We start from the raw sequence: 25,878 nt of genomic DNA, 5'->3' as shown, positions 1-25,878 counted from the left end.
ATATATATATATATATATATATAACCAATTAATTCACAAATTTTCAAACCGGCATGTATCAATTATCATGCTGCCACGTAATTATTAAATCAAATAATCACATATTAATTTACCTTGGGTAATAACCAGGATCTGGTTATCACAATTGGAGTGTTATGGAGTGTGGGTATAAAATGATAAAGTTGTATGGTGAGTGGAATGTTGATGTGGCAGTCCATGACACTGATAGAATATCATGCACTGGAAATGCCATAAGTCAAACCGTTCGTACGGAATTCTCCGTATGTGGCTCACGCCATTCGAGGTGGCCCAGCCCAGCATTTAAGTTTAAGGTACCAAGTCCACCCATGAGGAATTGTACCACTTCGAATGGAACTGAAAATAGCTTAAAATCAGTGATGGAACTAAAAACTAGTCGGCAGATATGGTTGACTTTTAATTTTATGGTCAAAATATTTGTTTGAAAATCAATATAAAATCTTAAATTAAATAATTCTTGTTTTTCTAAAATTAGAAAATCGTAAATCAATTTGTAATTTCTTGTATTTCTAAGTTTGTGATTTTCTACCGAATATAAACTTTAATGTTTTAAAGAGAGGGTTGAGTTCCTATGAGACCACCTTTTTTTCGTGAGATCTGTAAGATCGTTTTTTTACACTTAAAATATTACAATAAAATGTTGTGAAAATAAAAAAAAAAGTCGAACCTTCATAGCAAAAACACTGCGAATGTTACCTTTACAGCGTTTTACTGTAAAGTTTCAAGTGTAAAAAAGTGGTATCATGAAACCAGTTTGTTTTCGTGAGACCCGTAAGATTATTTTTTTACACTTAAAACTTTACAGCAAAATGCTGTGAAGGTAAAAAAAACCGAACTTTCACAGCAAAAATACTGCGAAAGTTACTTTTACAACGTTTTGCTGTGAAGTTTCAAGTGTAAAAAAGTGGTCTCATGAAACCAGACCTATCTCACATTTTCAATGGATATTATTCCTAAATTTTAAAAACTCGGATTTGGTCCTTCACATTTGTCAATTTTTAACGGTTTTGGTTTCTATATCTAGTAGTTATTAACACACTCTATTAAATTCGATTAAATGAGGAGTATCCTGTCATTTGCACTCTATTAAAAAAAAGCATATTACATTTTTTATTTTAAATTGTAAAAAAAAGGTAGTGGTCATACCTTTTTTTACAATTTTAAAATTAAAAATAAAAATATTTTTTAATTTATAATATAAAATTAAGAAAATAATGAGAATGACCAAAATACCTCTCATTTAATTAGATCTAACAGAAAAAGTTAACGACCGTTAGACAAAGAAACCTAACCGTTGGGAACTGATAAATATGGTGAACCAAATTCGAGTTTTTAAGTTTAGAGACTATATCCGTTGAAAATTCAAAATGTTAAAGACCAAAATTGAACTTCACAGACTTAAGGGGGTGTCGGCAATTGCTTATTTAAAACAACTTATGTTTTTTTTGTAAAAGTGTTTATCAACTTATGTGGTGTTAAACCGTAGTTTTATAAATAAATAAAAAATGTTTGGATTAGCTTATGATGGTACCAAAATATAATAAACTGGTAAGTATTTCTTTTTTTTTTCTATCCAAACACTAAAAACTTCTTATTACCGATACCATACAAGAATAAGTTAATATGTTAGAAGGTAGTACCTTATCAAAAACTCCTTGTTACCAATCCAAACCGATATAAGTATTTTTTTTTCCATCCAAACACTAAAAACTTCTTATTACTGATACCACACCGAAATAAATTAATAAGCTGAATCCTAAAAATGCAATAATTGAATTTGTTTCTAAACGATAAGGTAAGAGTTATTATATGTCAATGTCAAATTTTCATTTGCAATATTTGTTGTTTATTTTTAATGTAAAAATGGGTTGTTTGAGAATGTCAAAGTAAGAAAATAATATAGTAATTTTTTGATAATAAAAATAAATATTATTTTTGAATAAAAATATTTAATTAAAAAGCATTGAATTTTAACTAACATTAAAAATAAAATAATTTTATTAATTTAGATAAATTTTATAAAAAAATTTAAATGAATATTAATGTATAAATAAATAGTTTTTGTCAAAAATATAAAAAATATAAACATGTTTTATTTATTTTGGATATCTTTGAAATGAAATTATTGTATATATTTCATATACTCGGAGTATAATATTTTAAGGGGTGTTTGGGATTGCTTATTTAAAATAACTTTTATTTTTTTATAAAAGTTTTTATCAATTTATTATAAGTTAGAATAATTTAACTTATTTAAAACTCTTTATTACCGGTTTGGCACCGATATAAGTTGTTTATCCAAACATTCAAAAATACTTATTACCGATGCCACAACAGAATAAGTCAATAAGTTGTTTTATAAGCAATCTCAAACACCCCCCTTATGTGTTTCTATAAGTGATAATGGTTCATTCGTCTCAAAATAAATGTAAAAAATTACTTCAATTCTAACAATTTCTTCTATCTAGAGATTACAACATTGATTATATTATTAAAATATTTTATAAATTAAATAACTATTATTTCTTTGTCCTAAACATTTAATTTTAAGACTTCTTATTGATAAAAATATAACAAATATTTCCCGTAATATGAGTTACTACTCCTTGATCGCTTATACTGTCCAAAACATCTGACTGCATTTTCCAACTGAAATGAAAAATGACTACTAAAGTTGCATTGTACATCCAGAATAGTCCTAAAAAGACATGCTCCCGAGCCGAGTTGGTTTGCAAGACTTTTGTTCCATTCAGTGGCGGATCCAGAAATTTTTATTATTGGGGGCACCTTTTAATGATGTTAAAAAAAATCTGAAAATAAATAACTCTTTCAAACCAATACGATTTTGGGTTATTCGGTTTTCGGCTTAAAGGTCTATTTTAATAGAATAAAAATAACTTATTCATTAACATTATAGCAAACAAAACAAGAGAACTAAAATGAATTTTAACAGGTTGACACTTAAAAGTTAGATGAATTAGAGTTTAATTGATCAATTAATGACTTCTTCAAGTAAGAGTTAGAAATGAGATGACAAAAATTAAAATTGGGTCTAACTTTTATTTATTTTGGGCCTAGTCCTGTTAATAATTTTAGGTTAACAAAAATAAAAATAAACCTACAACAACGTTTTAGTGTATGACTCCTAGGGTTGTTGGGGGCCTGTGCCCCCTACACCATTGTTGTAGATCCGCCAATGGTTCCACCCCAGACCCAGGTTCGAATCATGTTAGTGTCATTTTATTAGTCAATTTGTGCCACTGTTTGGAAACAAAAAAAAATCGTATATTTGTTTCTTATAGTCAAACGGTGTCACTGTTCGAAAAAAATTCCCTATATTTTTTTTTCTTATAGTCAAATGGTGTCATCGTTTGAAAAAAATCTGGGTCTATCCCTGCATTTCAACCTAATATGCATCCGAAGATGGAGATATTTTCTTACGCTTCTCACCAGAACTCAACTCTAGTTTACAGATATTATATTTTGCAAAAAAATTAAAATTAAAACAGTTTATAAGATAATATAAACTTTAAGCTTTCTCATCAACACGAATGTTTTAAAAAGTTAAGTTGAATAAAAAGAAAATAAAAGATAAGTACATGTACCACCACTAAATTGAGGAAGATAATGGCCTGACATGGAGCCCATGAAAGTATTTACACAAATACACTTATTGGTATTTTCATTTAATTAATATATAAAATATTATTTTATATAAACCGGATAAAGAAGTTTCTTTTTTCTGATTAACCTGGATATCCAACCCGCTATTCGAGTCAACTAACCACAGAACAATCACTTGCTTTGCGGGTAGCATGAAGTCACCGTATTTGAACCTCTGTGGTCACAGGAGGATTTTATTCCTTCTTGGATTTGAATTTGAGACCTTCAAATATTTTTAACTTTTGAAGACCAAGCTCGAACCAATAAGCCACCACCCTTGTGATTTAGTTTTTTTTTTTTTTTCGACAATAGATCGTATAAAGTAGTTAAGTTTATTTAATAAATTATATTCCTATGAAATTAATAACATATGTAAAATTCAAATCATAAACTTGCTAAATGTACCCATCATATCTCGCATACCTACGAATTAAAGTTGTTAAGATAATTGTTGATATTTTGATCATATTATTTATACAGGGTTTAACTAAATGAGAACTCTATATATTATGGTAACCGTGAGAACGTTTAACTTATGGTATTATTTTGCATGATTTTTTCTCATCTAAGGCTAACATTTAATATATTGATGAACACATATTTGTTTCACAATGTGTTCGTTTCATATGTTTTCAGTTTACAGTGTGAAACCTTTTTACGTGTAACATTTGTTTCACAAACAGGCTAAAAAGATTCAGATGGTGAAACAAACGCATTGTAAAACAAATATATGATAGTTAGCATTCTAAATCCTAGTTTTGGATGAAAAAGATCATATAAAATATCACATGATGCACTTGTTCTCAAGGTTATCACAATATTATAGGTTCTCAAAAGGTCACTTGGGTTTTATTGGGAAACCTTGAAGGTTGTTGTTTGACACATCTCTATGAGGGACAGGAGATCGACGGCTTTCAGTGAAGCAAAAAGAGAGGGTTGGATTATTTTTGGGGCATTTCTAGTATTAATTTTGTTTGAAGTGGCTTAGAGGGGATAAGTGAAGGCTCCTAGCTTATTCCATATAGCCATTTTGGCTTAATGATTAAGCTGTAAAGAAATATACCGGTATGGTTGAGCCAATAAGCCACCCTGACCATTAAGATGTAAGTAAACAACCCCTTAATGATCATACTCGATCTTGAATTCCCACATCAGCTAGACGGGAACAGATTGTCTGAGAATGTTAAGTCCCTACAATGGTAGAAGTCTAGTAGATTTTGACTTTGATACCATATGAGAATGTGGAACCCCATTAGGTTACTCTCCAAAAGAGTTCTTGAGAAGAGAAAGAAGTTTCAATATTTATAAAGGAGAAATGATTTAAGTCTAGCTGATGTAGGATTCTAACACTGTTTATTATAGTCATGGTCATAAGCAAGGACGGACCCACATGGATGGTGGCACGACTCGAATGTTTGTACACGATTTTAATGGCTAAGATGGTAAATGCCCAAGTTTGAGTCCCACAGTTGTCAAATTTGTTGTTTTTTAGCTTAAATTTTGGTGTTCTTTTATATACTTCTTGTGTTCTTGAAAATATATGTAGACTAGACTTGAAATGGGTCTTTTTTTATGTAAGGACAAGGAGCCAACCAACAGATCTATACTAATATTATGAACAAAAAGTTAGATAGTTTTTATAATCAGATTAAGCCACCACTTGAAAAAAATATGGGTCCGCCTCTGGTTAAGTCTCTACAGTGGTAGTAAACTTTGGCTCTGATAACATGTGAGAATATGTGGAACCCCATTAAATTACTCTCCAAAAGAGCTCTAGAGGAGAGAAAGAAGTTCCAACGTATACGAAGGAAAAATTGTTCATGTCCAAGCTAATGTGGGACTCTTAACACTGTTTACTATAGTCTTGGTCATAAACATCAAAATCTAGCGAATTTGCAAATCCAACAAGTAACGGAATTCGAAGCAATTCCGTTATAGTTTATTATGAAAATGCACGATATTCATTTTATTCGCAATTACTCTATTATAACCAATGGGGTCCCAGAAAATACTAACTTGTGATCTAACATATAAGAAAAAAAGAGAGTTTACCTTTTGCGCGAATTCAACGAGCGACATGTTTGCGTGCCAAACGTTTTGTTGTTACCGAAGGCGATGAATTCAATGGGAGCAACGCATCCAAGGAATGCATTTTGTTTTTCGTGTAGGATCGTGTTATGGTTCTTTGAGTCACCATAGATGGCTTTCCCCTTGTCGGTTTTTGGTGTTTTGTACTGGTTCCGACTGGGAGAAGCTCGTCTGGTCCGAATGGACTCTCGGGTCGTTGGCACGTCCGTTTCTTTTTCAGTAGTTCCCATAGTAACTTGTCGTCTTTCGTTTGATCCTCCTGTGGTGCTAATAACTGGATCAGAAACGAAGACATTTAAAGTATCAAAGATCAATTTATATGTATCGGGTATGATATGTCATGCATATCTATATACCAAAGACCAGGAGCGGAAGGTCGGACTTATGAAGGCTCCAGCGGGGTCCCGTGGACCGTTCAACTGATTTTTGTAAGTACAATTTTTTTTTTTGGGATATGAAAGGTGAACCCGTCAAATTTTGGTTGGCTCTCGGATATTAGAAAATACAAGGGACATTAACCAATAAACCGAAAAAAGTCCCTAGAAATCAACCAAAAAAGGGAAAAATCTCTTGAAAAGGTGGAATCCGTCTAAGAACACATTGGACGATAGGGGTGTACAGAAAACCGTTAACCCGCGAAAACCGTCCAACCCACTAACAACCTGCCAAACCGCCAATTAATAGGGTTAAAATTGGGTTAGGCCTAGCTCAACCCGCAGCTAATATATAATTATTATAAAATTTTATTTATTTATATATACATAATATAAGGTGCCCCTGCTCAACAAAAATCACGAGCCCGCCTCTTCGAAAGGCTATATTACATAAAAAAATGGGAGGCTCAAATAGTAAGGATAAATATCGTGAGAAGGTAAGAAAGAGAAGGTTCATATGTGAATCATTGAAAAATCCGTTTGAAAATGCATATATGAACTCATATGAACAATCCCTTACGTCGGGTTATATGTATCTTCAAATAGTTTTCTTCAAGATTTTTTCAATGATTAACATATAAACTTTTTCCTTCTTATTTAACGATATTTAACCTTCTTATTTAAAGCCGTGAATTTTAAAAGGAGAAGGTGCAGCAAACAATATGTGTGCTTATTAACTAAATTTTTACCAGAGGTAGAAATTGCAACCAATTAATGCAAAAATGAATCAGTTTTGGTTGTAATTTATTAAAAAGAGTCAAACAGGTAAAACTGAAAAAAATTAGCTAAAAAGGAAACTGTTGGAACGGTTTGAAGTATAATTAAGGGATTGTTTGGTTCATTTTCCATTAAGACCTGTATGGATAAAACTGTCTGTATTGATAAAATTATCTATATAATAATAGATAAGTTGTAGTTCGATTGTTGTGTTGAGAAAATAGTATGATAGAAATGACCATTTTACCCTAAATAAGTTGTTTTTCTGTTGTTTTTCAGTTGTCGTTCCATTTAAGACCCATGTGAAGTTGTCTGTATGTCTTAAATTGTTTTATTCATATTTAATATATTAACTATTTATGAAATTTAAAAGTGAAGTCAAGTAAACCCGAGTCAACTCATTTTGATTCATTATCCAACCAACCCGACACACCCATACTGGAATGCTATGCAGGAAAGGGGATATCCAAAATTCTAGATCTAATCCTTTTAAGCTTTAGGCTATGTTTGGTATTTTAGCATATAAGCCAGATCTTGGCTCATAAGTTAGTTGTTAGATAATAAGTTAGTTGATAAACTAGTCATATTTGGCAAAATCTAGCTGATAAGGGATAAGGTAGATGACAATGTAAAATGACCTAATTGGGAAAAAAGAAGCTCTTGAAGGTTATTGAAACGCTGTTTAAAAAAAACTAGTTTATAAGCTAGTTTATTGCTTACAACAAAGACTTCTTCAATAAGCTGAAAAAATAGGCTAGCTTATTGTTGCCAAACATGACCTTAGTTTTCTTCCGTTTTTGTAATGTCTAGTGATAAGCTCATAATATAAGTTAGTTGTTAGATAATAAGTTAGTTGATAAACTAGTCATGTTTGGTAAAAACTAGTTAAGTTTATTAAAAGTTAGTCAAGTTCGGTAAAAACTAGTTATGTTTGGTAAAAACTAGAAAAAAAAAGTTGTTGGAGCTTATTAAAATGCTACTTCACGCTTATAACTTATAAGCTAGTTTATGGATTATAAAACATGCTAATTCAATAAGCTCAAAAAAATAAGCTAGCTTATGGTCGTCAAAACCTTAGTTTTCTTGGGTTTTGTAATGTAAAGTGATAAGCAGATACTAGTAGCATTAAGGGGCCGTACCAGGTGAGCATACCAAGGGACGAGAAGAGAGTCTTACCAGGTAAGTGATGGTGATGAGACTCTTACCCGGTAAGCGCTCACCGGATTATAAATGCTTACCATCAATTCATTCTGATGGCAAGGAATGTTACCCTATATGATAAGTGAGAGTAATGACTCTTGTCGTTAAGAGGGTAAGCGTTTGGTAAACGGCCCCTAAGAGTCGGGTTATTTTATAGCTAAGAACTGATCAAAGGTTCAGTTAAATTCATCAATGGAAGTATCAAAGAGCATATAACTTCATGATATGCAAGTGGTAAGATTAGGACTTACTTTGTTCCTGGTATAATGACCAGCAGACTCCTTTTTGTCATCAGTGAAGAAACCCAGGTGTTGTTTCATATTTTTTATTCTGTCTTCTGATTCTTTCAACATGTTCAAAGCTTCAATCTTCCTTTCTTCTGCTACTCTAACCTTTTTTCTTGTTTGTTCCAATTCTAGTCTTCCATCTTTTGCCGCTTCTCTCATATCCTCCAATGCGACCAGTAGCCGAGGACACATGCCAATAGTCATTTCAGCCTTAAAGCTTTTGACATACTCAGTCATCGGCATACACATTTGCTCAGTTAATTTGTTGACGAGATTGTCCACTCCGCCTTCAACTGAGTTGAGGACTGCAGAGACACGATCATATATAGCTTTTAGGAGCTTAATTGTGATGGTCAAGGCACTACCATCATGGCTAGACTGTTGAAAGATGGATATATTATAAGTCACAGCTTTTTGAAAAATTGTGTGGATATAGTCTCTGTGGTCATCAATGGTCTGAAACATGCTTTTCTGGCTAGAGTTAACACAATTCTCGACTTGTTTGAGAAGCTGCATTAATTGTATGAGCTGCAATTTTTGTTTCTGTATGAGCTCTTTGCCTGCCATGATCGCGCTATTTGTGTAATCTTCCTGCAGTTTCCCAGCACAATAATCAATTTACATAAAATGTAAAATGTTAAAGAGTCCTGCATCAGCTAATCTTTCGACCATTTCTTCTAAATATATGTTGAAACCTCCCTCCTCGTCTGAAAAGGCTTTTTTTGGAGAGTAATTTAATTGGGTTCCACATAGTTTCATATTGTATTTGAGCCAAGGTGTACCATCCAAAGGACTCAATACTCTAGGTCACCATGTGCTTGTCTAGCCTCAATTAGAAGGGGCATATTAGAATCCCACATTGGCTAAACTTCGAGTATTTCTTCTAAATATATGTCGGAACCTCCTTTCTCTCAGGGCTCTCTTTGGAAAATTTTCAATCTAAAGCGATGTATTTGTCCCCTTGTCATCATTACAATTTATTAATTATATTGATTTGGTCTACAAACTTCCTCCTATTTTGTTATTCTTGAAAGATTTCTTAAAAATGTATATAAAAGTCGAACACTTCCTATCCATCACAGTGTTTTAGGGATGGATATGTACAGGTTACATAAAAGTACGGATGGATTTATAACCTTCCTCTGTTATCAATAAACGGACCAGTGAAACTTGAAATCAGCTGAATGGAAACAGGAAAACGTATATTCCCCTCTTCCCCCCAAATAATTTATAAGACAATTTTCTTTTGCGCAACTTTACCCTTTGCTCCAAACACCATCAACAAGAAATCTTATACAAACTAAGATTCTCACACATCTAGAACTTATGACATCATTAAAATTTTCAATAATAACATTGCTGATGAAATTCAGGAAGTCCTACTTACCAACATCAACGATTACTTCAAATCTTCAATAGTGCAAAGACACAATAAGTAAAGTTAAATATCAGGATTTATTGCATCTTCGTATTGATTTGCATTCAACTTGTTTTCATTCTAGCACAATTTGTGATTCTGTTTGAGTAGTAAGAACAAAGGTACCTCCAACTTATGAATATCATATTCCCTCTCGGCACTTGATAATGACATATGACTGTCCACTCTAATCATGTCTTCACATTTACCCTGTTAGATGTCACAAGCAACAAACCTGCAATCTTCAGAATTTTCTATCCACATATCAATACAATAAGCAGTTATATCCTGATTGCAGCACCTCAACGAACTCAAATTAGGAATATGAACTCTCACGAAATGATTACACAAATCACCATACGGAAACGCACATACAGAATACAGGCACTACCGTCAAATACATTACCTGAGATTGTGATCTGATCTTCATGAAAATGGTGCTTGATCTTCCTTCTTCAGCCATTTCTGCGCTTTTCAAACCGACAAGCTTCATCAATGGAACAGCTAGCGAACTAAATACATCTTCAGCCTACGAAAATCGGAAATGCAGTAAAAGAAATATAAATAAACTATATTTGTTCGTTGAATTTTTGAAGCTTTTGGAAGTCAATTACCTCGAGCAAACCGATTTTAATCTGAGATTTGAGGTGATTGAATGAGAGTTTGAGTTGATTTTGGCGAGAGATAATTCGCGCAAGTTTGGAGTGAAGCTTCGTCATTGATGGCGATGGTGGAAGGGTTTGAGATCTCGAACGATGATACGTCATGTCGCCTTCTCGTTGTGGCGGGGAAATGACGAAGAATTCTAAACAAACTTTTTTGTATTTATAGAATTTTAAATTTGGACGAGTAAAGGTTGTTCGGGATTGTTTATTTGAAATAATTTATGTTTTTTTTTTATAAAAGCACTTATCTAACTTATTATAAGATAAAAGAATTTAACTTCTTCAAAAACTTCTTATCACCGATTTAACGCTGGTATAAGTTGTTTATTCAAACACTCAAGAGTGTTTATTACCGGTACCATACCGAAATAAGTCAATAATTTATTTTTATGATAAAATTTTGAATCAAGTAAATCTTTATATATAAAAGTAAAATCTTGGAATATTGAAGTGTCACCACGAGAATTGAGTACACTCTCAAATGATGAATTGTGATTGAGTCTTAGTTGTTTCCCATTGGTGAATAATTGAAAGATTTAAAAAAAGAAAGTGTATAAGAAATATAGATGGGATGTATTTGTGTCAAGTCATGGGGTTTGCATCACAACGTTGTCATATTTTGAATAACCGTCTTTGAAATTTATAACCATAGTTGAAATCTAAACCAATTAAATGGTAAAAATTATAATGCAAATATAAATTGAAACCAAGGATGACAAATGTAGTTTAAACATCTCTTATATATCACTTATATATACATTGAATATAAGGTGGCGTTTGTTTTTTAAGAGGTGCTGAAGTTTGAAGTCTGAATTCACTTCTGAATTTTAAGAGGTGGTGCTGAAGTCTGAAATCTGAATCAGTCAGACTGTTTGTTTTTACGTCTGAAATCTGAAATCTGAATCAGTCAGACTGTTTGTTTTTACGTCTGAAGTCTGAAATCTGAATCAGTAAGACTGTTTGTTTTTGTAAACTGAGACAAGCGACGTAAGGAGGCGATAGAAATAAGAAGTTTTAAGTGCTAGGGTTACCACTTAAAAATTCAGAGGAAAATAAACGAATTCAGCTTTTAATTTGAAAAAAAAAAAAACAAACGATCTGAAAGTTCTTATGTCTGACCGATTCAGACATAAGAGGAGATTAAGTGAAAAATTAAAAAAAACAAACAGCCCCTAAGTATTGACTTAATGATATGTTTTTCATGTGATGTTAGTATTCTTCAAATCGTGATTTACGGTGTTAGAGAGTGTTATAAATATAAATACAATACAAAGTTTTCAGACACATCGTATTTCGGTTCGAATGAGGCTTTTACTTTTTTTTTTTCCTAAATTGAATTATGATAATCGTATAACACACAGTGTCGAACGCTAGTTATAATAAAAATCAGATATATAATCAAACATAAGGCTCTTTAATTGAAACTCATCTTGATGTACTTTCTAGAATTTATTTGGGATTGTTTATTTAAAACAACTTATGTTTTTTTTTTTGTAAAAGTATTTATTAACTTATGTGGTTTTAAACCGGAGTTTTTTAAAAAGTGTTTGGTTTAGCTTATAATGATACCAAAAAGCAATAAGCTGATAAGTTGTTTTTTAGTGTTTGACAAATTTTACTTATATATGTAAACTGACCAAAAAGGACAGTCTTCCATATTATTGTCTTGTTTATTTTTTAACATGTAAAAATTTATTTTTCATAATTTATAATAATTTCTTTGACAAAAAATTATATCAATAAGATTAATAATTTATATCAATAAGATTAATAATTAACAAACATTAATAAAACATGGTTAAAATGGTAAACTGGTAATAAGCAGTTTTTCATAAATCAGAAAAAATTAACTTATCAAAAATTATTTATTACCAGTTTGGCACCGGTATAAGCAGTTTTATTTTTCCTCATCCAAACACTAGCATTTAACTCATCACCGATACTAGACTGAAATAAGTCAAAAAAAAACCCCTAAAATAAGCAATCCCAAACACCCCCTTATTTTTATCTGGATTTTTTTAATTAGTAAAATAATGATTATTATTTTTTATTTTATGTAAAGTTTTTAAAAAGTATACTTACATGATAAAATTATACAAAAATTTAATAATATAATTAATATTGAAATCTCTGAAGTAGACAATCTGTAGCTGTTGATGTAATTTATTATTTTATAATAAAAATTTTAATTTTTGATTCTTTAATTTAGAAAAATGTTCTTCTATTCAATATTCAATAATTGGATATCTTTAGAATGTATACAGAATTTTTCCCAAATATTGGAAATAGATATTGTTAACCAATGATGGTATCCGATTGATTTGATCTTTGACTCCAAAGATCAAAAATACCAGAAGGTCTCAGATTCAAATCCAACGAGGAATAAAAATATCTTTGTGGCCACAGAGTTCTAAATACGGTGACTTCGGGTTATCTGCAAAGCAGGTGGTCGTCCTGGGATTAGTCAGCTCGTATAGCGGATTGGATATCCAGGTTTAATAAAAAAAATAGAGATTGTTTTCGTAAAAGTTTCCAAAATAGATTTGGAATATTTAGATATAAGCATAATGTTCGTAAAACAAAATTTGGGAGTTTTGAAGGTTTCGGAACGTTTTTAAAGAGCCCGAGACAGAGACGTTTTTGTAACGAAAATTGGGTGGCATACGAAAAAGGCATAAAAACATACGGATTGAAAGAAAATATGGTACCGTAAGTTCGAACGGCTTACAAACGCACAACGTCAAATTGTAGGTAATGACGAAAAGCCCCCTCTATCTATCCGAAGACATTAGTTAGTGGGAGGTGTAAATGAGAAGGCTTAGATATGATGATAATGTGTGAATAGATGATTCATATGTGAATCATTAAACAAATCCAAAAGAATTCATTTGAAAATGTATATATTGCACACACGTTATAGATTATTCACACGAATTTGCATATACATTTTCAAATGAATTTTATCTGCATGAAAAAATAACGTACTTTAACTTGATTCATATTTTGGGTAACGTACTTTCAAAACTTCCATTTTGGTACCTAAAACGTAAAGTTTTGAACATTTAAGTACCCGGGTAACCGGTTACCATACTGTTATGGCGAGTGATGTGATATCAAACACAATATTATTTGCTATTCAACCCATTTTCATCTCATCACTCGCCACATCAGCATGGTAACCGGTTACCCGGGTACATAAATGTTTAAAACTGTACATCTTATGTACCAAAACGAAAGTTTTAAAAGTATGTTACCCAAAATAGAAATCAAGTTAAAGTACGTTATTTTTTCATGCAATTTGCCCTTTTTGAAAGTATACAATTACTTATATATATATATATATATATATATATAGTAAATACTCACGCACACTTCTCACCTCTGGTAAGGTTTGAATCCCTGACCTCCTGAAAGTATACAGCAAATACTCACGCACACTTCTCACCTCTGATAAGGTTTGAATCCCTGACCTCCTGGAAGACTAAGCTTTACCAGTAACCTAAATACTGCTGGGTCAATGATACAGATAGAAATGGAATAAAGTACAGAAATTTGTATATTGAATGTGAGATTGTGTAGCGATAAATTATATATAAAGGTCAAGTAACACATATTATTATTATTCTTGAAGAACAAATGAACCTTCAATCCTTTTACCAATAAGAGGTGGGAAATTTAAAGGAGATAACATATCAACAGAAGTAGATGCAGGTCCAGGTGCAGGTCCAGGTGCAGGCTTGAATTCATATGGACCATCCTTCACTCCCCAAACCTGCAATCCGGTAAATAGTTATACTTACGGCCCGTTAGGAATGTAAACCATTCGAGCTTTTAACGAGCTACTCGAGCTCGAGTTGATCTCGAACATAAAATAGGGCTCGTTTAACAGCTTCATATCACAATGTTAGACTCAGCTCGTTAGGAAACTCGATTAAATTTTTCGAGTTGAGCGAAGCCGAGCCATTCGAGCATACACTGTATCGAGCCAGACATGCTCATATTTTAATAAATCTTACAATAAGAATATAAAAATTATCGAGTTTGAGCCTAAAAACGAGTTGATCAATAGCGAGAACCCATAAATGAGCATCGAGCTCGATACAACAAAAAAATATTTAAGCTCGAGGCTCGAGCCTTACCTTGAAAAAATTATTCTAGTTTCTAGCCAGACTCGAATAACCTACTACTCGACTCGGTTCGGCTCGTTTACACCCCTGGTTATACTCCCACTGTCCCAAAATAAGTGCCCATATTTCTATTTTTGTTTGTCCGAAAATAAGTATCCACTTTAAAAGTAAGTGTCTACTTTCAAATTTTACCACTAATTATGAGATGACGAAATTCATTATTCCATATATTATTACGGGTAAATCTTTCATTTAGGGGCCGTTTACCCGTGTAAGCGCTTACCCGTAAGAGTCCACACTCTCGATTACCAGGTAAGATTCCAGTCCATTAAAACGGGCATCATATGCAACAATTTTCCCAGTAAGCGCTGACGAGGTAAGAGTCGTCACCTTGACTTACCGAGGAAGACTCTCGGTCCTTGACATCGCTCTTAGCCTCTTACCGGGTAAGCTTATCGGTCTTCCGATTTTCATCCAGTAAGATAAGTGACCCAATAAAGCGCTTACCAGGTAAGCGTTTGGTAAACGGCCCCTTAGTTGATTAAAAAATGTAATAACTACACAATTTTAAAATTGTGTCTTTTTCATCGTGGACATTTATTTTGGGACGGAAGGAGTATATAACTTATTCAAATATAGAGGTCGTTAGGTGACATGTTAGCATGGTATCGAAAACTAACTTGGTTTCCATTGTCGTCATAACCCCTATCCCATGTATGGATCTCGTTATTCTTCAAGACGGCTAGTTCTGAGGTACAATATGTTGCACCATTCTGCTAGATAAACGACAAAAGGTTAATGCACTTCATAATATGATACCAGATTGACGTTGAGTTCTGGTGAGAATATTTTTTTGGCGAGAACAGTAAAAAACACATAATCCACCTGCACTTCACACACCTTCATTTACCTCTATATGTATACCTACTTGTATCACCATGACTGAAACTTTAACAAATTCATGCATGTGAAGGTGATGAAGATAAATGAATGTGGACGAAGGTTCGTGTTTTTTTGTGAACCATCAGATGAAAAAAGAGACTCATCCGAAAACTCAAAAGTTTTCTCACCGTTCTCAGGTGATGAAGCTAGATGGAGGGTCGTGTTGTTAGTGAGCCATCAGAAGAAAAGATAAACTCATCCAAAGGTTTAAGTGTTTTCACCGTTCTCACCGAAAAAATTGTTCTCACATGAACCCAACTTTATGATACAATGTCAAAGTGGAGAAATAACAAACGGGAGCATAAGGCGAAATAAATACCCATGAATTAGGGAAGCCATCGGGTGGTGTTGAACCCTCGTACAAGCATCGTTTTCCACGATCACAACGCTTGAGATAGATGGTGGTTAGATGTTCCGCTACATCCTACATGTTTAACAAGATAGTAAGCCTAAATATATAGTTCAACTGATTTCATAACTACCTGTTTGACGGAGCAGCTAATCTGGGAACAATTGCAAAGGGTATTTTAGACATTTGACTAATAGCAGAGCTTCAAATTTAACAACTCATTGTCATTAAAACTTTTATGATTTTGATTTTTTCATTATCATTGAAGGGTATTTTAGGCATTAGTATGTATATAGTTCTACTGATTTCAAAACTCGCTGTTTGAGAGAGCAGCTTATTTGGGAACTATTCTAAAGGGTATTAGACATTTGACTAATAGCAGAACTACAAACTTAACAGCCCATAATCATTAGAACTTGTATGATGTTGATTCTTTCGTTATCATTGAAGGGTATTTTAGACATTTGACTAATAGTCAAGTATTTTATTAAAACCAAGCGTTAGAGTCAAACATTGAAATGTCCAAGGGAAGGATGGAGTAATAATGAGAAAGAAAACAAGTTTTAACATGACCACTTTGCCGCCTAGAGTTACAAATTACTTCAACTATCTGAAGCAATTTCACAAAATCCCGTTAATCTAAACTTTGGAGAACATGTGATATAGAAATCATGAATGATGGTAATTTCAAAAGAAATATGGAAATCCACAATGTATAGCGACTGATTAAACTAAAAAATGAAAATATGTGTGAACAGAAATACGGAATCTTACCCCAATTACTTCTTCAGGCTGTGGACGCTGGTCCCTCAGCCGATCACAAAAGTTCTTGTACTCCTCTGCATCCCGAATGGCATATGTACTCAACTGTACATGTTATAAATAGTTGTCAGCTCTTATAAAGCCGTAAGACAGTTTACTTACAGCAGATTTAAGAACCCAAACACGAAAAGAGAGAAGAAAAGAAAAAAATAACAATTTCTTATTTGTCTTCCTTCCCTTGTCTTTTATCCCTAACATCAATTATCAAAGCAAGTAACAGCACCAGATCAAAAGATACAGATCTGTTCTGGTCTTTTTTATCATTTGCTTGAAACCTGCGTGGATGAGACAATTGTGATGGGTAGTTGATATGCAGTGATTATTCAATGCATAAAGTATTAATTTCTTTGCTTATTAGGTAGTTTATTTTCTTTTATCCCAACCTTGAGTCCTTTTTGTTACATTATTTTCCTTTTGTTTATACTTGGAGCTAAATTGAGTGATTAACTTGTCTTTGCACCATTTGAGTGGAAGAAATCTTAACTTGGAAGCATAATGTTCTCTGCTGCAGCATTGACCTATCAAGAGGCGGCCTATTGGAAAATGCTTAACGATTCAGCTGCCTATTAAGAAAGAAGACAATTTTTTGCTAATCTGTTGGTTAAGGACCATTACAGCTGGAGGAAGGATTTTTTGAGGTTGCTTTTGCTTTTGCTTGTGATGTGATATTCCTTTTTTAACTTTTGTCCTCCTTTTAGGAACATGTTAGTTTCCAAGGCTTTTGTCTTGTTGTTTAGACCTTTTGTATAAATAGGGCCCTTGATTTCTCTTTTGAATCATCCCACAAACACTGAAGAGTCAGATTTGTAGTTGTTTTGTTTATGCAAGTTAGTTTTCAATTTTCTTTTAAAAAAATAATAATAAAAATTAAAAAAAGATTAAAAAAATAATTTTTAAGTAATATATATACATATGGGGACGGGACTGGGCGGGGAATATATTACCCGGACCCCGGTACCCGAATTTACGGGGAATCCCCCGCCCCGAACAGGGCGGGTGAACCGCGTTTCCCAACGGGGCGGGGAAAATCACCAGGCCCATTGGTTGTAACCAACAGATTAGAAGGTATAAAAATCCTCGGCTTCATTTTGTCAGGCAGCATGAGATTTTTCTGCCTCTTTTCTTTTTGTATTTTAAGAATAGAACGTTGGATGGGCAGCTGGATACTAGGATTAGGAAAAACCAAATTCAGACAACTATTATGAGGTGAAACCACACTATCCATGACTCTCTAACGCAATTCATAAAGCTTAAACTAACATGATAACATCATAACCATCAACCCTTTTGTCTAGATGCTTTAGAGCACACAAATCATACATGCAAATCCCAAAACCAGACCAGACAAGCAAATAAAAGATCTCCAAGATAAGCTACTATACTAAAGTCACTAAACAAAACCAAACGAATTCAGTGTGGGAACAGAGGTAGGGTTTGGGGTGGTTAGGACTAATGCAGACTTTGCCTCTACCCAGAGGGTAGAGAGGCTGTTTCAGTGATCTCCCCCTCCCCCCGCTTGCAAAACAAAAGCAAAAACCAAGAAGACACGTGAGAAAAATATCATAGTAAAATAGGAGTGTATTCAGACACATAACACATGTAAGGAACAAGATAACAGATAAAACGCAGCACAAATATGACATCGAAAACAGAAAAAACTAAAGCAGCTCTCCATCTAACATAAGGCTCTACTAGTCTGCTACCCTAGTGCTATGGTGCTCCTATCCAGGCTACTAGACTATTGATGCTAATGTTATGCCCAAAGTGCAATTCTCCATGTACAAATAACGGTTCCTCAGGCAGCTCGTATAAGTACTTTAGGAATCTATATGCTCTGAATGAAACTGGATCAATAGCCTTTTCCTAATCGTATATTGATCTTATATCAGCTGACACACTAAGAATCTTTAATATGACTAACTGATATCTCTTGAAACATCTTTGTTCTTATCTCATGTGAGGTTACTTACAACTTTTTTTGGCTACAAAAAACGGATAACAATCAAGTATGGACATAGTTAAAGAATCTAAAAGTTATAAGGCCTGAAATTTTAGCCAAGATTTTTAATTTTCTACACAATGGATAATCAACAACTAAGAACACAAAAACTATGTAATTTCAACTGTCAAATTTGTATCTTTCGCATCGACAATAGTAGGAGATGCAATGAAAATTACAGAAGCAGATATTTGATCAAGGAAACTTGATGTTCCCTCCATCCCAAAAAATAAGTGTAACAATTGATAGTTCAATGGAAGCGTTTTGACTAATAGTCAAATATCTAAAAGTACCCTCATTAAGGACAAACTAAATGAATCCTGTGGACCAAATATGCCATTGCCTATTTGGTAATAGTTACTGACAGACAAAGATGTAACTTTTTGACTAAGATGCTTCACAATAAGCCAAGCTAAGATGTTAACGTATGGGGCTGTTTGGTTGGTTTTTCATTAAGTCATGTATGGGACTTGTGTGAATTAATCTGTTTGTATGGATTGGGAGGGTTTTTGTTTGGAACGGTTTTTTCATAGATGGAAGGAGCATATTTTTTAACTGGGAGGGGAAGGTCTGAAAAAACTTACTTAGCTTTCTGCATAAAGCTTCCCCTAGAAGCTTAACGAATAAGCCACTTTCTATATCATTAAGTCACTATCAAACAGTCATGTATAGCTGACCACATAAGTTGTTAGTCTCACTAAGCTCATTAAGCTTTTAACAATCAGGCCATAAGTAAGACATGGAAATATGCTGAAATTAGCACCATGATAACCCCTCTTTACGCTCTTTTTGACTTTGCTAAAAAGGAAAGTGTTGTATTTATTCTGGGACATCCAAGAGAGAAAATTGTCGCAATTTGCAAGGAAAGAAAAAAATATTGAATACCTCGACATCACATTTCATCTCCTTTGGGCAAGGCTTTACCATGCAAAATCTCTGCAATGAGGCAACTGTCAGAAATAATCAACATAGACATCTTGAGTGGAGGACAACAATGCTAACATGACCAGAACTAAATCCAGATGGTTCATCTTCTTTCATTCAGATAGGATCATTTTTGTGCTTGTATTATTGTATGATACTCGTGATAAGGTAAGCAAGAAAACAAGAACCAAAACCATGGGAAAGGTTTAACGCATCCACAAATTCGATTTGAAAACTGTTGATTATTTGTGACATTTCCTCACAGGTCCTAAATGATGCAGCATACCTTCTGTATCTTCAAAAAAGGGTCATGCTACCCCCCCCCCCCCAAAAAAAAAAAAAAGAGAGAGAAGAAAACACAAGCCACACACACAAATTTCCTAGGCTCCCTCCAGTCTTGAAATGCCTATAATAATATGATAGATGAAAACATATTCGATACACAAGATATATGCCCTTTGTATCAAGGGGTGCATGTTGACAACTTGAACTTATATAACCATGTGAAATAAAATCTAAACAACAAAAAAGGTAATTTATCATATGGAACTCTTTGACAGACATGCCAAAAGACAAAGGTAACACTTAATCTGGGAAATGGAATGACAGAAATAACACAAACAAACCAGAATTTAACAGGCATTCAATCAATGAAAAAGACCAAGTGGTATACCTGTCTAAATGGCTTATGAGGAGTTCTCCAAAACGCCTGAAAGAAACAGAAGAAAACACTCAACTTGATAACAGCAGATAATGATAAATTGAGAAACATAACATTGTAGGTCATGTTTAGGATACTAACTTGCTCGAAATATAGAACCTTTGATCCATCCACCATATCTGCAGCTGGGCAGGAAAGCCATCTACAGGAACCAATAAAGAAGTCCGCATCATCAATAAACTTGCAACCTTTCTTAATTCAAATTTTCAACTACTTTGAGTTGTTACTGATTCAATAAGCACAATGGGATTTGATATTCAGTCTGGTAGCTTTCTAGGATGCCAAACAAATATCAAGCTTGCATTTCCCAAGGGAATTCACACAGCACATCGCAGCTACAACCAAGCTATGCAGACATATTTCCACAAACTTCATATCTGATCGATTTAGATGATGAATCGTGACAGAAAACACATACAGAGATAGCCAAAACGAGAAACCATCAAGGGAGAAAGTAATACCTCAAATTAAAGTAATTATCAGGATCTCTGGACGCTTGTTCCTTTGAAAACTGCAAATTAAATACAAAATTTACAAAAAACTGAAAGCAGAAAACAAAGAGCATACACAAATGAAGAATAACTAGTGCTAGTAATCACGAGTAAAAGATGATTTCAACAACAAGAGCGTCCAATTTCTCCTAAATCCACCAATTTCCTTAGATATACTCCGGGAAAAACATGAACATCTTCGTGAACTTTGAGAGCAATAGAGAGAACCGCATACCTTTTCGCCGGTGATGGACTGAGAGACGATGCGGGCATGGTCCCAACGAGTGGTGGACTTAGTCAATCGCTTAACCAAAAGAGCACCTCCGATCAAAACCAACGTCTTCACCACTAATCCTCGAGCTCTGCTCCACCCATTTGGTGGTCCCATACACACACATATGTAGATATATACAGATATACGTATGTATACAATGAATCCTCAATCTAGGGTTTAGATTCAGTTGCAGAATTCTTAAAAAGGGCGGATTTGAAATCCTGTGAAAAAGGAGCGAGGGTTTTTTTCCCTGAATTTCTTTTGGGGGAAAGATTTTGTCTCTGATCTCCAAGCACCCTAAAAAATAGTGTTTTTAACTCGACTCAAATTAGAACACAAATTTAGTAGTGTAACAAGTTTAGGCAATGTTTGGTCAGTAGACATAATTGAACAGGATTGAAGACAGGAGAGTAGGAATGGATTGGACGGGACATAGCAGGAGTATGTCTAATGTTTGGTACAATTAGGATTGGACGGGACAAAACTAGACAATCTACCCAAAAAGTTATTTGATGATTTTAAATAATAGTTATAATTAATACAAATAAAGTAAATAATTAAAGAATTTAATTTATAAATATTTTTTTATATAATTTTCATATTTGTACCAAATTGAAATGAAAATTTTGATATAATTGATGGTAATGGTGAAGATGGTTTTGGTTATGGTCGAAATGGTGGTGGTCGGTGGCCAGCAGTGGTTATGGAGGTAGAGGCAGTAATGTTTGGTGGACGACAGTGGTTATAGAGGACATGAAGATGGTAGATTGTGGTGGCGGCGGCGGTTGACAATGGTGGAGGAGGTAGTTGTGGTTGATGTAGTGAAAATAGTGGTGGTGGTTATGGTGGGATGAGGTGGCAATGAATGGTGGTGGGCGATGGTGGTCGTGGAGGAGGTTGTTGCAGTAGAGGAGGAGTTGAAGGTGGCGAACAGCGATAGTGGTGGTGGCAATAGACGGTGGTGGTCGACTATGGTAGAGGTGGCAATCGACTTGGTGGACGGTGGTTGTAGAGACGATGGAGAATGTTGTTGTAGTGGAAGAGGAGGTGGAGGTGGCCGCCGGTAGTGGTGGCGGCGGCCGAAACTAGCGGTGATGACCATTAAAATAAATATCATATTAAAGTTATATATCAAACTATGGTAGATTAGTAATATTTTAGTTTGTGTCTCATTCTTGTCTCATCTTGTTCCACCTATTTTGGTGGAACAAGAAAAAACCTCTTTTGTCTCATACTGTCCCACCTTATCTCTGTCCCATGTCGCGCCAAACATGGGACAGTAAGTTCTTGTTTTGTACCATGTTGTACCAAACATGGGACAGTGAGTTTTGTCTCGTCCTGTCATGTTATGTCCCATGTACAAAACGAAACCTTAATGTTCAGTTACTTATATATGATCGTTTGGTAGCATTTAATTATATGTAAATTGGCTTATTCAATAAGTTTTAATGATGTTTTATGCTGAATGTCGAATTTTTTTTCGAAAAATTTCCCTCCAAATTAAAAGAAGACGCTCATTTCATCTATAAACAACTTTATTTCAAACAAAAATCACCGTCATCTATTAATCTACACAAACAACTTTATTCATACAAGACTTAATGAAAAATCAACCAAACAATCTTTAAAGCTTGTTTAAATTAACGAGTCGAGTTCTACAATATCATGTTTGACTCGACTTATTCGAAATCTAGATTAAATTTTCCAAGTCAAGTTGAAGCCAGAGAGCATAAACTAAACATATTCATATGTGCATAAATCGTATAATCAAGGTATACTAATTGTCAAGTGCAACCTCATAAACGAGCTTATAAAGTTTGACTTCTAAGTTTGATATATAACGCAATTTTATTAAACGAATATTCGAACTCGACCCTCGTAGTAATTTTCCGACCCGAGCTCAAACAATCTGCTACTCGACTGGGCTATGCTCGTTTTCACCCCTACTCTGGAATATCAACCCTTTATTTGTTTAACTGGTCCCGATCTAGTTCGGTACCAATCTCGATCTTGTTTCCATGTGTGTGTATGCATTTAAGATTAGGTATGCGTATGTTTTTCTTATAGTTTGGTGATGTTTTTTGTAAAAATATACGAAGCTCTGAGATTACTCTTATGTGGGACTTAACACGTCTACTCCATCGGACGTTAGACAGATACAACTGTCCGTGAATGTCGAGAGTGGTAGACCTTGACTCTAATATCATGTAAGAATATGTAGAACCCCACATTACCTTTTTAAAAGAGTCATCGAGGAGAGAATGGCTCTCATGCATATTAAGAAGCAAAGGTGGACCCGAAAAAATTTGAATTACAAAACAGTTTAACTATAAAAACATATTTGTTGAAATATTTTATAAGATCAGTATAAGTTGATTGGTTGGTTCAGTTGCATTGAACAGGATGGACCCATGTTCAAGTCTTGACCATAAATTTTTTAAACACGTTAAGAACACCAAAATTTAAGTCGAAAACCAAGAAGTTCGACAAATGTAGGACTCAAACCTGGGGTTTTTATGCAAAGTAAGCAACATTTACCGACGCTGCAATTAAAGACTCGCGCCAAGATTTATAATTTCAAAAACTATACGGTGACACCCGATAAAACAATATGATTCATCCTTCATAACGCATTTTTTTCCTTTATGAGGGAATTATGAAACGATAGCATGTGCCACCGTTAGGGATGGTGATTTGCCCCGACCCAGTGGGGAACTCGGTTCACCCGACCCGAGCGGGGATTCACCGCTAAAACGGGTCCCGGGGCCGGGGATCCCCGGTAGACTCAAACCGGGGAACGGTGGTGTTACTCAAACTGGGGCCAGGGTCGGGGATCCCCGGTAGAATCAAGCTAAAGGAAACTATTTATGAGGTTTTACAGGGGATTGTTAGATATTTGAGCGGAGACGGGATGATAGTCCCCGTACCCGCCGGGGACCGGGGTCGGGGGACGTTACTACAAACAGGGGCCGAGGATTACAAAACCTGCCCCGTTGCCATGCCTAGCCACCGTATGGTTCTATGTAGGCTCGCCTTCTTAAGAGCTCGGGCAAAAACAATCACGTCATTTTGAATTATACAGTTACTAGCTTTTAAAAGAACATAGAGTAAACTACAAATTTGGTTCACATGGTTTGTTAAAAATAACGCTTCTCATCCTTATAGTTTTGAAATTACAAGATGGTCATCGTGGTTTAGAAGAACATCTAGATGTGGTCCCTGCATATAACAACCATTAAAAAGGCCCATGAAATAAAGGGCAATTTTGTCCTCTTATGATTTTCTATCTTTTAACCCAAGCAAAAACCACAATGACTAAAATTATAAAATCAGGTTTGATTGGGTAAAAGATAAAAAAAATTGAAAAAAAGACGAAAAATGTCCCTTCATTCAATGGAATTTTTTGATGACCGTTAGAGAGAAACGAAATCCATACGTTTTTGTAAACAAAGATAACCATCTTATAATTTCAAAACTGCAGAGACAAAAAATGTTATTTTCAACAAACCACAAGGACCAAATGTGTAGTTTAGCCTGAACTTATTTTTTGGTTCAAGGACAAAAATTACAATGAATAACAAATCACAGGGACAAAAAGCATAACTTTAAAACCATAAGAACGAAAGTTGCAAATTTTAACAAATTATAAAGACAAACAACTTATCATAGGGACCATTTACCAAATGCTTGTTCAGGTAAGCACTTACAAAGTCACATTACCTTACTGGATGAACATGGTCATGAACTAAGAATATTATCCGGTAAAAGCGAGACAAGAACCAAAAGTTTTACCCGGTAAGTGAGGGCGACGACTCTTACCACGATAAACGTTTACTAGGTAAATTATTGTATACGATATCGTTTTGGTGAACTAAAGTCTTACCCGGTAAGTAAGTGATAGTATTAAATTTTACCGATAAACACTTACCGGGTATGTGTTTGATAAACAATCCCTTACTTTAAATGGAAAAAAAACCCGTCAAATATATCAAATGATATATAATTTACATACAAATTAACTTCTAATTGTAGAAAATGATTACTTTTCTATATTCCATAATCCAATAAATTTCTACATTAGAAGCCAAAAGCTATGATAAAAAGAAGGCATACCCTTTATGTTTCACAAAGTTGTTCATCCCACAAATGAACACTTTTTGAATCATAAATTCCTTCGTTAAAATCAAACTAACTCTGCATATCCCGCAGAAAATACTGTTTTAAAAAACGTATCGCGCCTTTCGGCAAAGAATTTGCCGTTAACCGCCTGATCCGGGAGCAACGAGAGCCAGACGGCTGTGTCGGCACCTTCTTCGGGTGTAATTTGGCCCGCCCAACCGGTCATGGCGGTCTTCACCATACTCGGGTAGTAGGAGTTGATGTATATCTTTCCACCTTCGGGGTGTTCCGAGAGTTTTTTTGCCATGACCTCAGTGAATGCATTAACCGCGATTTTTGATAAGGAATAGTCGGTGTTCGTTTGCGACCATCCTTCGGATGTCCAGGTTCCGTCTTTCACTTGTTCTAGGAACTTGGTCATTGTTGCATCGATCAGTTCCTCTAAGAGGTTGTCCACGTCTTCTAATTGTCGCCCGTAATCCTCTGGAGGCATCCCGGCCCGGGAAAAATCCAGACCCAAAAACAAGATTTTAATGTCCGAACCTTGTTCATGTATGTTCCCGACGGCTCATGTAAAATTTCGTTCAAATCCAGCTCCAT

General features: G+C 34.4%; 3 protein-coding genes across 4 annotated transcripts; all 3 read right to left on the bottom strand.

Moving 5' to 3' along the window:
* Positions 1-5,766: 5,766 nt before the first annotated feature.
* Positions 5,767-10,612, bottom strand: LOC112514228. Its single transcript, XM_025120560.1, has 5 exons — positions 10,460-10,612; positions 10,252-10,374; positions 9,972-10,055; positions 8,393-9,019; positions 5,767-6,064 (listed from the first exon to the last, which is right to left on the bottom strand). Exons 1-5 carry the CDS (start codon positions 10,610-10,612, stop codon positions 5,768-5,770), a joined length of 1,284 nt encoding a protein of 427 aa, XP_024976328.1. The 3' UTR covers position 5,767.
* Positions 10,613-14,001: 3,389 nt separating this feature from the next.
* LOC112514796 (chromophore lyase CRL, chloroplastic) lies at positions 14,002-21,468 on the bottom strand. Of its 2 annotated transcripts, none has more exons than XM_025121403.1 (9): positions 21,121-21,457; positions 20,856-20,905; positions 20,476-20,536; positions 20,347-20,382; positions 19,635-19,685; positions 16,703-16,795; positions 15,899-16,003; positions 15,318-15,413; positions 14,002-14,282 (listed from the first exon to the last, which is right to left on the bottom strand). In XM_025121403.1, the coding sequence occupies exons 1-9, from the start codon at positions 21,271-21,273 to the stop codon at positions 14,130-14,132; spliced, it is 798 nt and encodes a 265-aa protein (XP_024977171.1). In that variant the 5' UTR covers positions 21,274-21,457; the 3' UTR covers positions 14,002-14,129. The 2 variants fall into 2 exon arrangements, with proteins under 2 accessions (XP_024977171.1, XP_024977173.1); XM_025121405.1 differs by having other exon boundaries at positions 14,052-14,282; positions 15,318-15,410; positions 21,121-21,468.
* Positions 21,469-25,342: 3,874 nt separating this feature from the next.
* LOC112514227 (carbonyl reductase [NADPH] 1-like) lies at positions 25,343-25,771 on the bottom strand. The gene has a single exon (XM_025120559.1). It carries the CDS (start codon positions 25,769-25,771, stop codon positions 25,343-25,345), a length of 429 nt encoding a protein of 142 aa, XP_024976327.1.
* Between the last annotated feature and the right edge of the window lie 107 nt (positions 25,772-25,878).

This window comes from Cynara cardunculus (assembly GCF_001531365.2).
Source record: "Cynara cardunculus var. scolymus isolate 2C chromosome LG 6, CcrdV1, whole genome shotgun sequence".
Taxonomy (NCBI): domain Eukaryota; kingdom Viridiplantae; phylum Streptophyta; class Magnoliopsida; order Asterales; family Asteraceae; genus Cynara; species Cynara cardunculus.
This window is presented reverse-complemented; position numbering and strand designations above follow the sequence as displayed.

Bases quoted from the DNA above. Each gene is read 5' to 3' on its own strand.
- LOC112514228 (XM_025120560.1), bottom strand. From the start codon at position 10,612: ATGACGTATCATCGTTCGAGATCTCAAACCCTTCCACCATCGCCATCA. The intron at 10,375-10,459 runs GTAATTGACTTC...CGATTTTCGTAG, and splicing joins TTAAAATCGGTTTGCTCGAG to GCTGAAGATGTATTTAGTTC. The intron at 6,065-8,392 runs GTAAGTCCTAAT...TTTCTGATCCAG, and splicing joins GTCATTATACCAGGAACAAA to TTATTAGCACCACAGGAGGA.
- LOC112514796 (XM_025121403.1), bottom strand. From the start codon at position 21,273: ATGGGACCACCAAATGGGTGGAGCAGAGCTCGAGGATTAGTGGTGAAG. The intron at 20,537-20,855 runs GTATTACTTTCT...TGGTTCCTGTAG, and splicing joins GATAATTACTTTAATTTGAG to ATGGCTTTCCTGCCCAGCTG. The intron at 20,383-20,475 runs GTTAGTATCCTA...TGTTTCTTTCAG, and splicing joins AGGTTCTATATTTCGAGCAA to GCGTTTTGGAGAACTCCTCA.
- LOC112514227 (XM_025120559.1), bottom strand. From the start codon at position 25,771: ATGCCTCCAGAGGATTACGGGCGACAATTAGAAGACGTGGACAACCTC.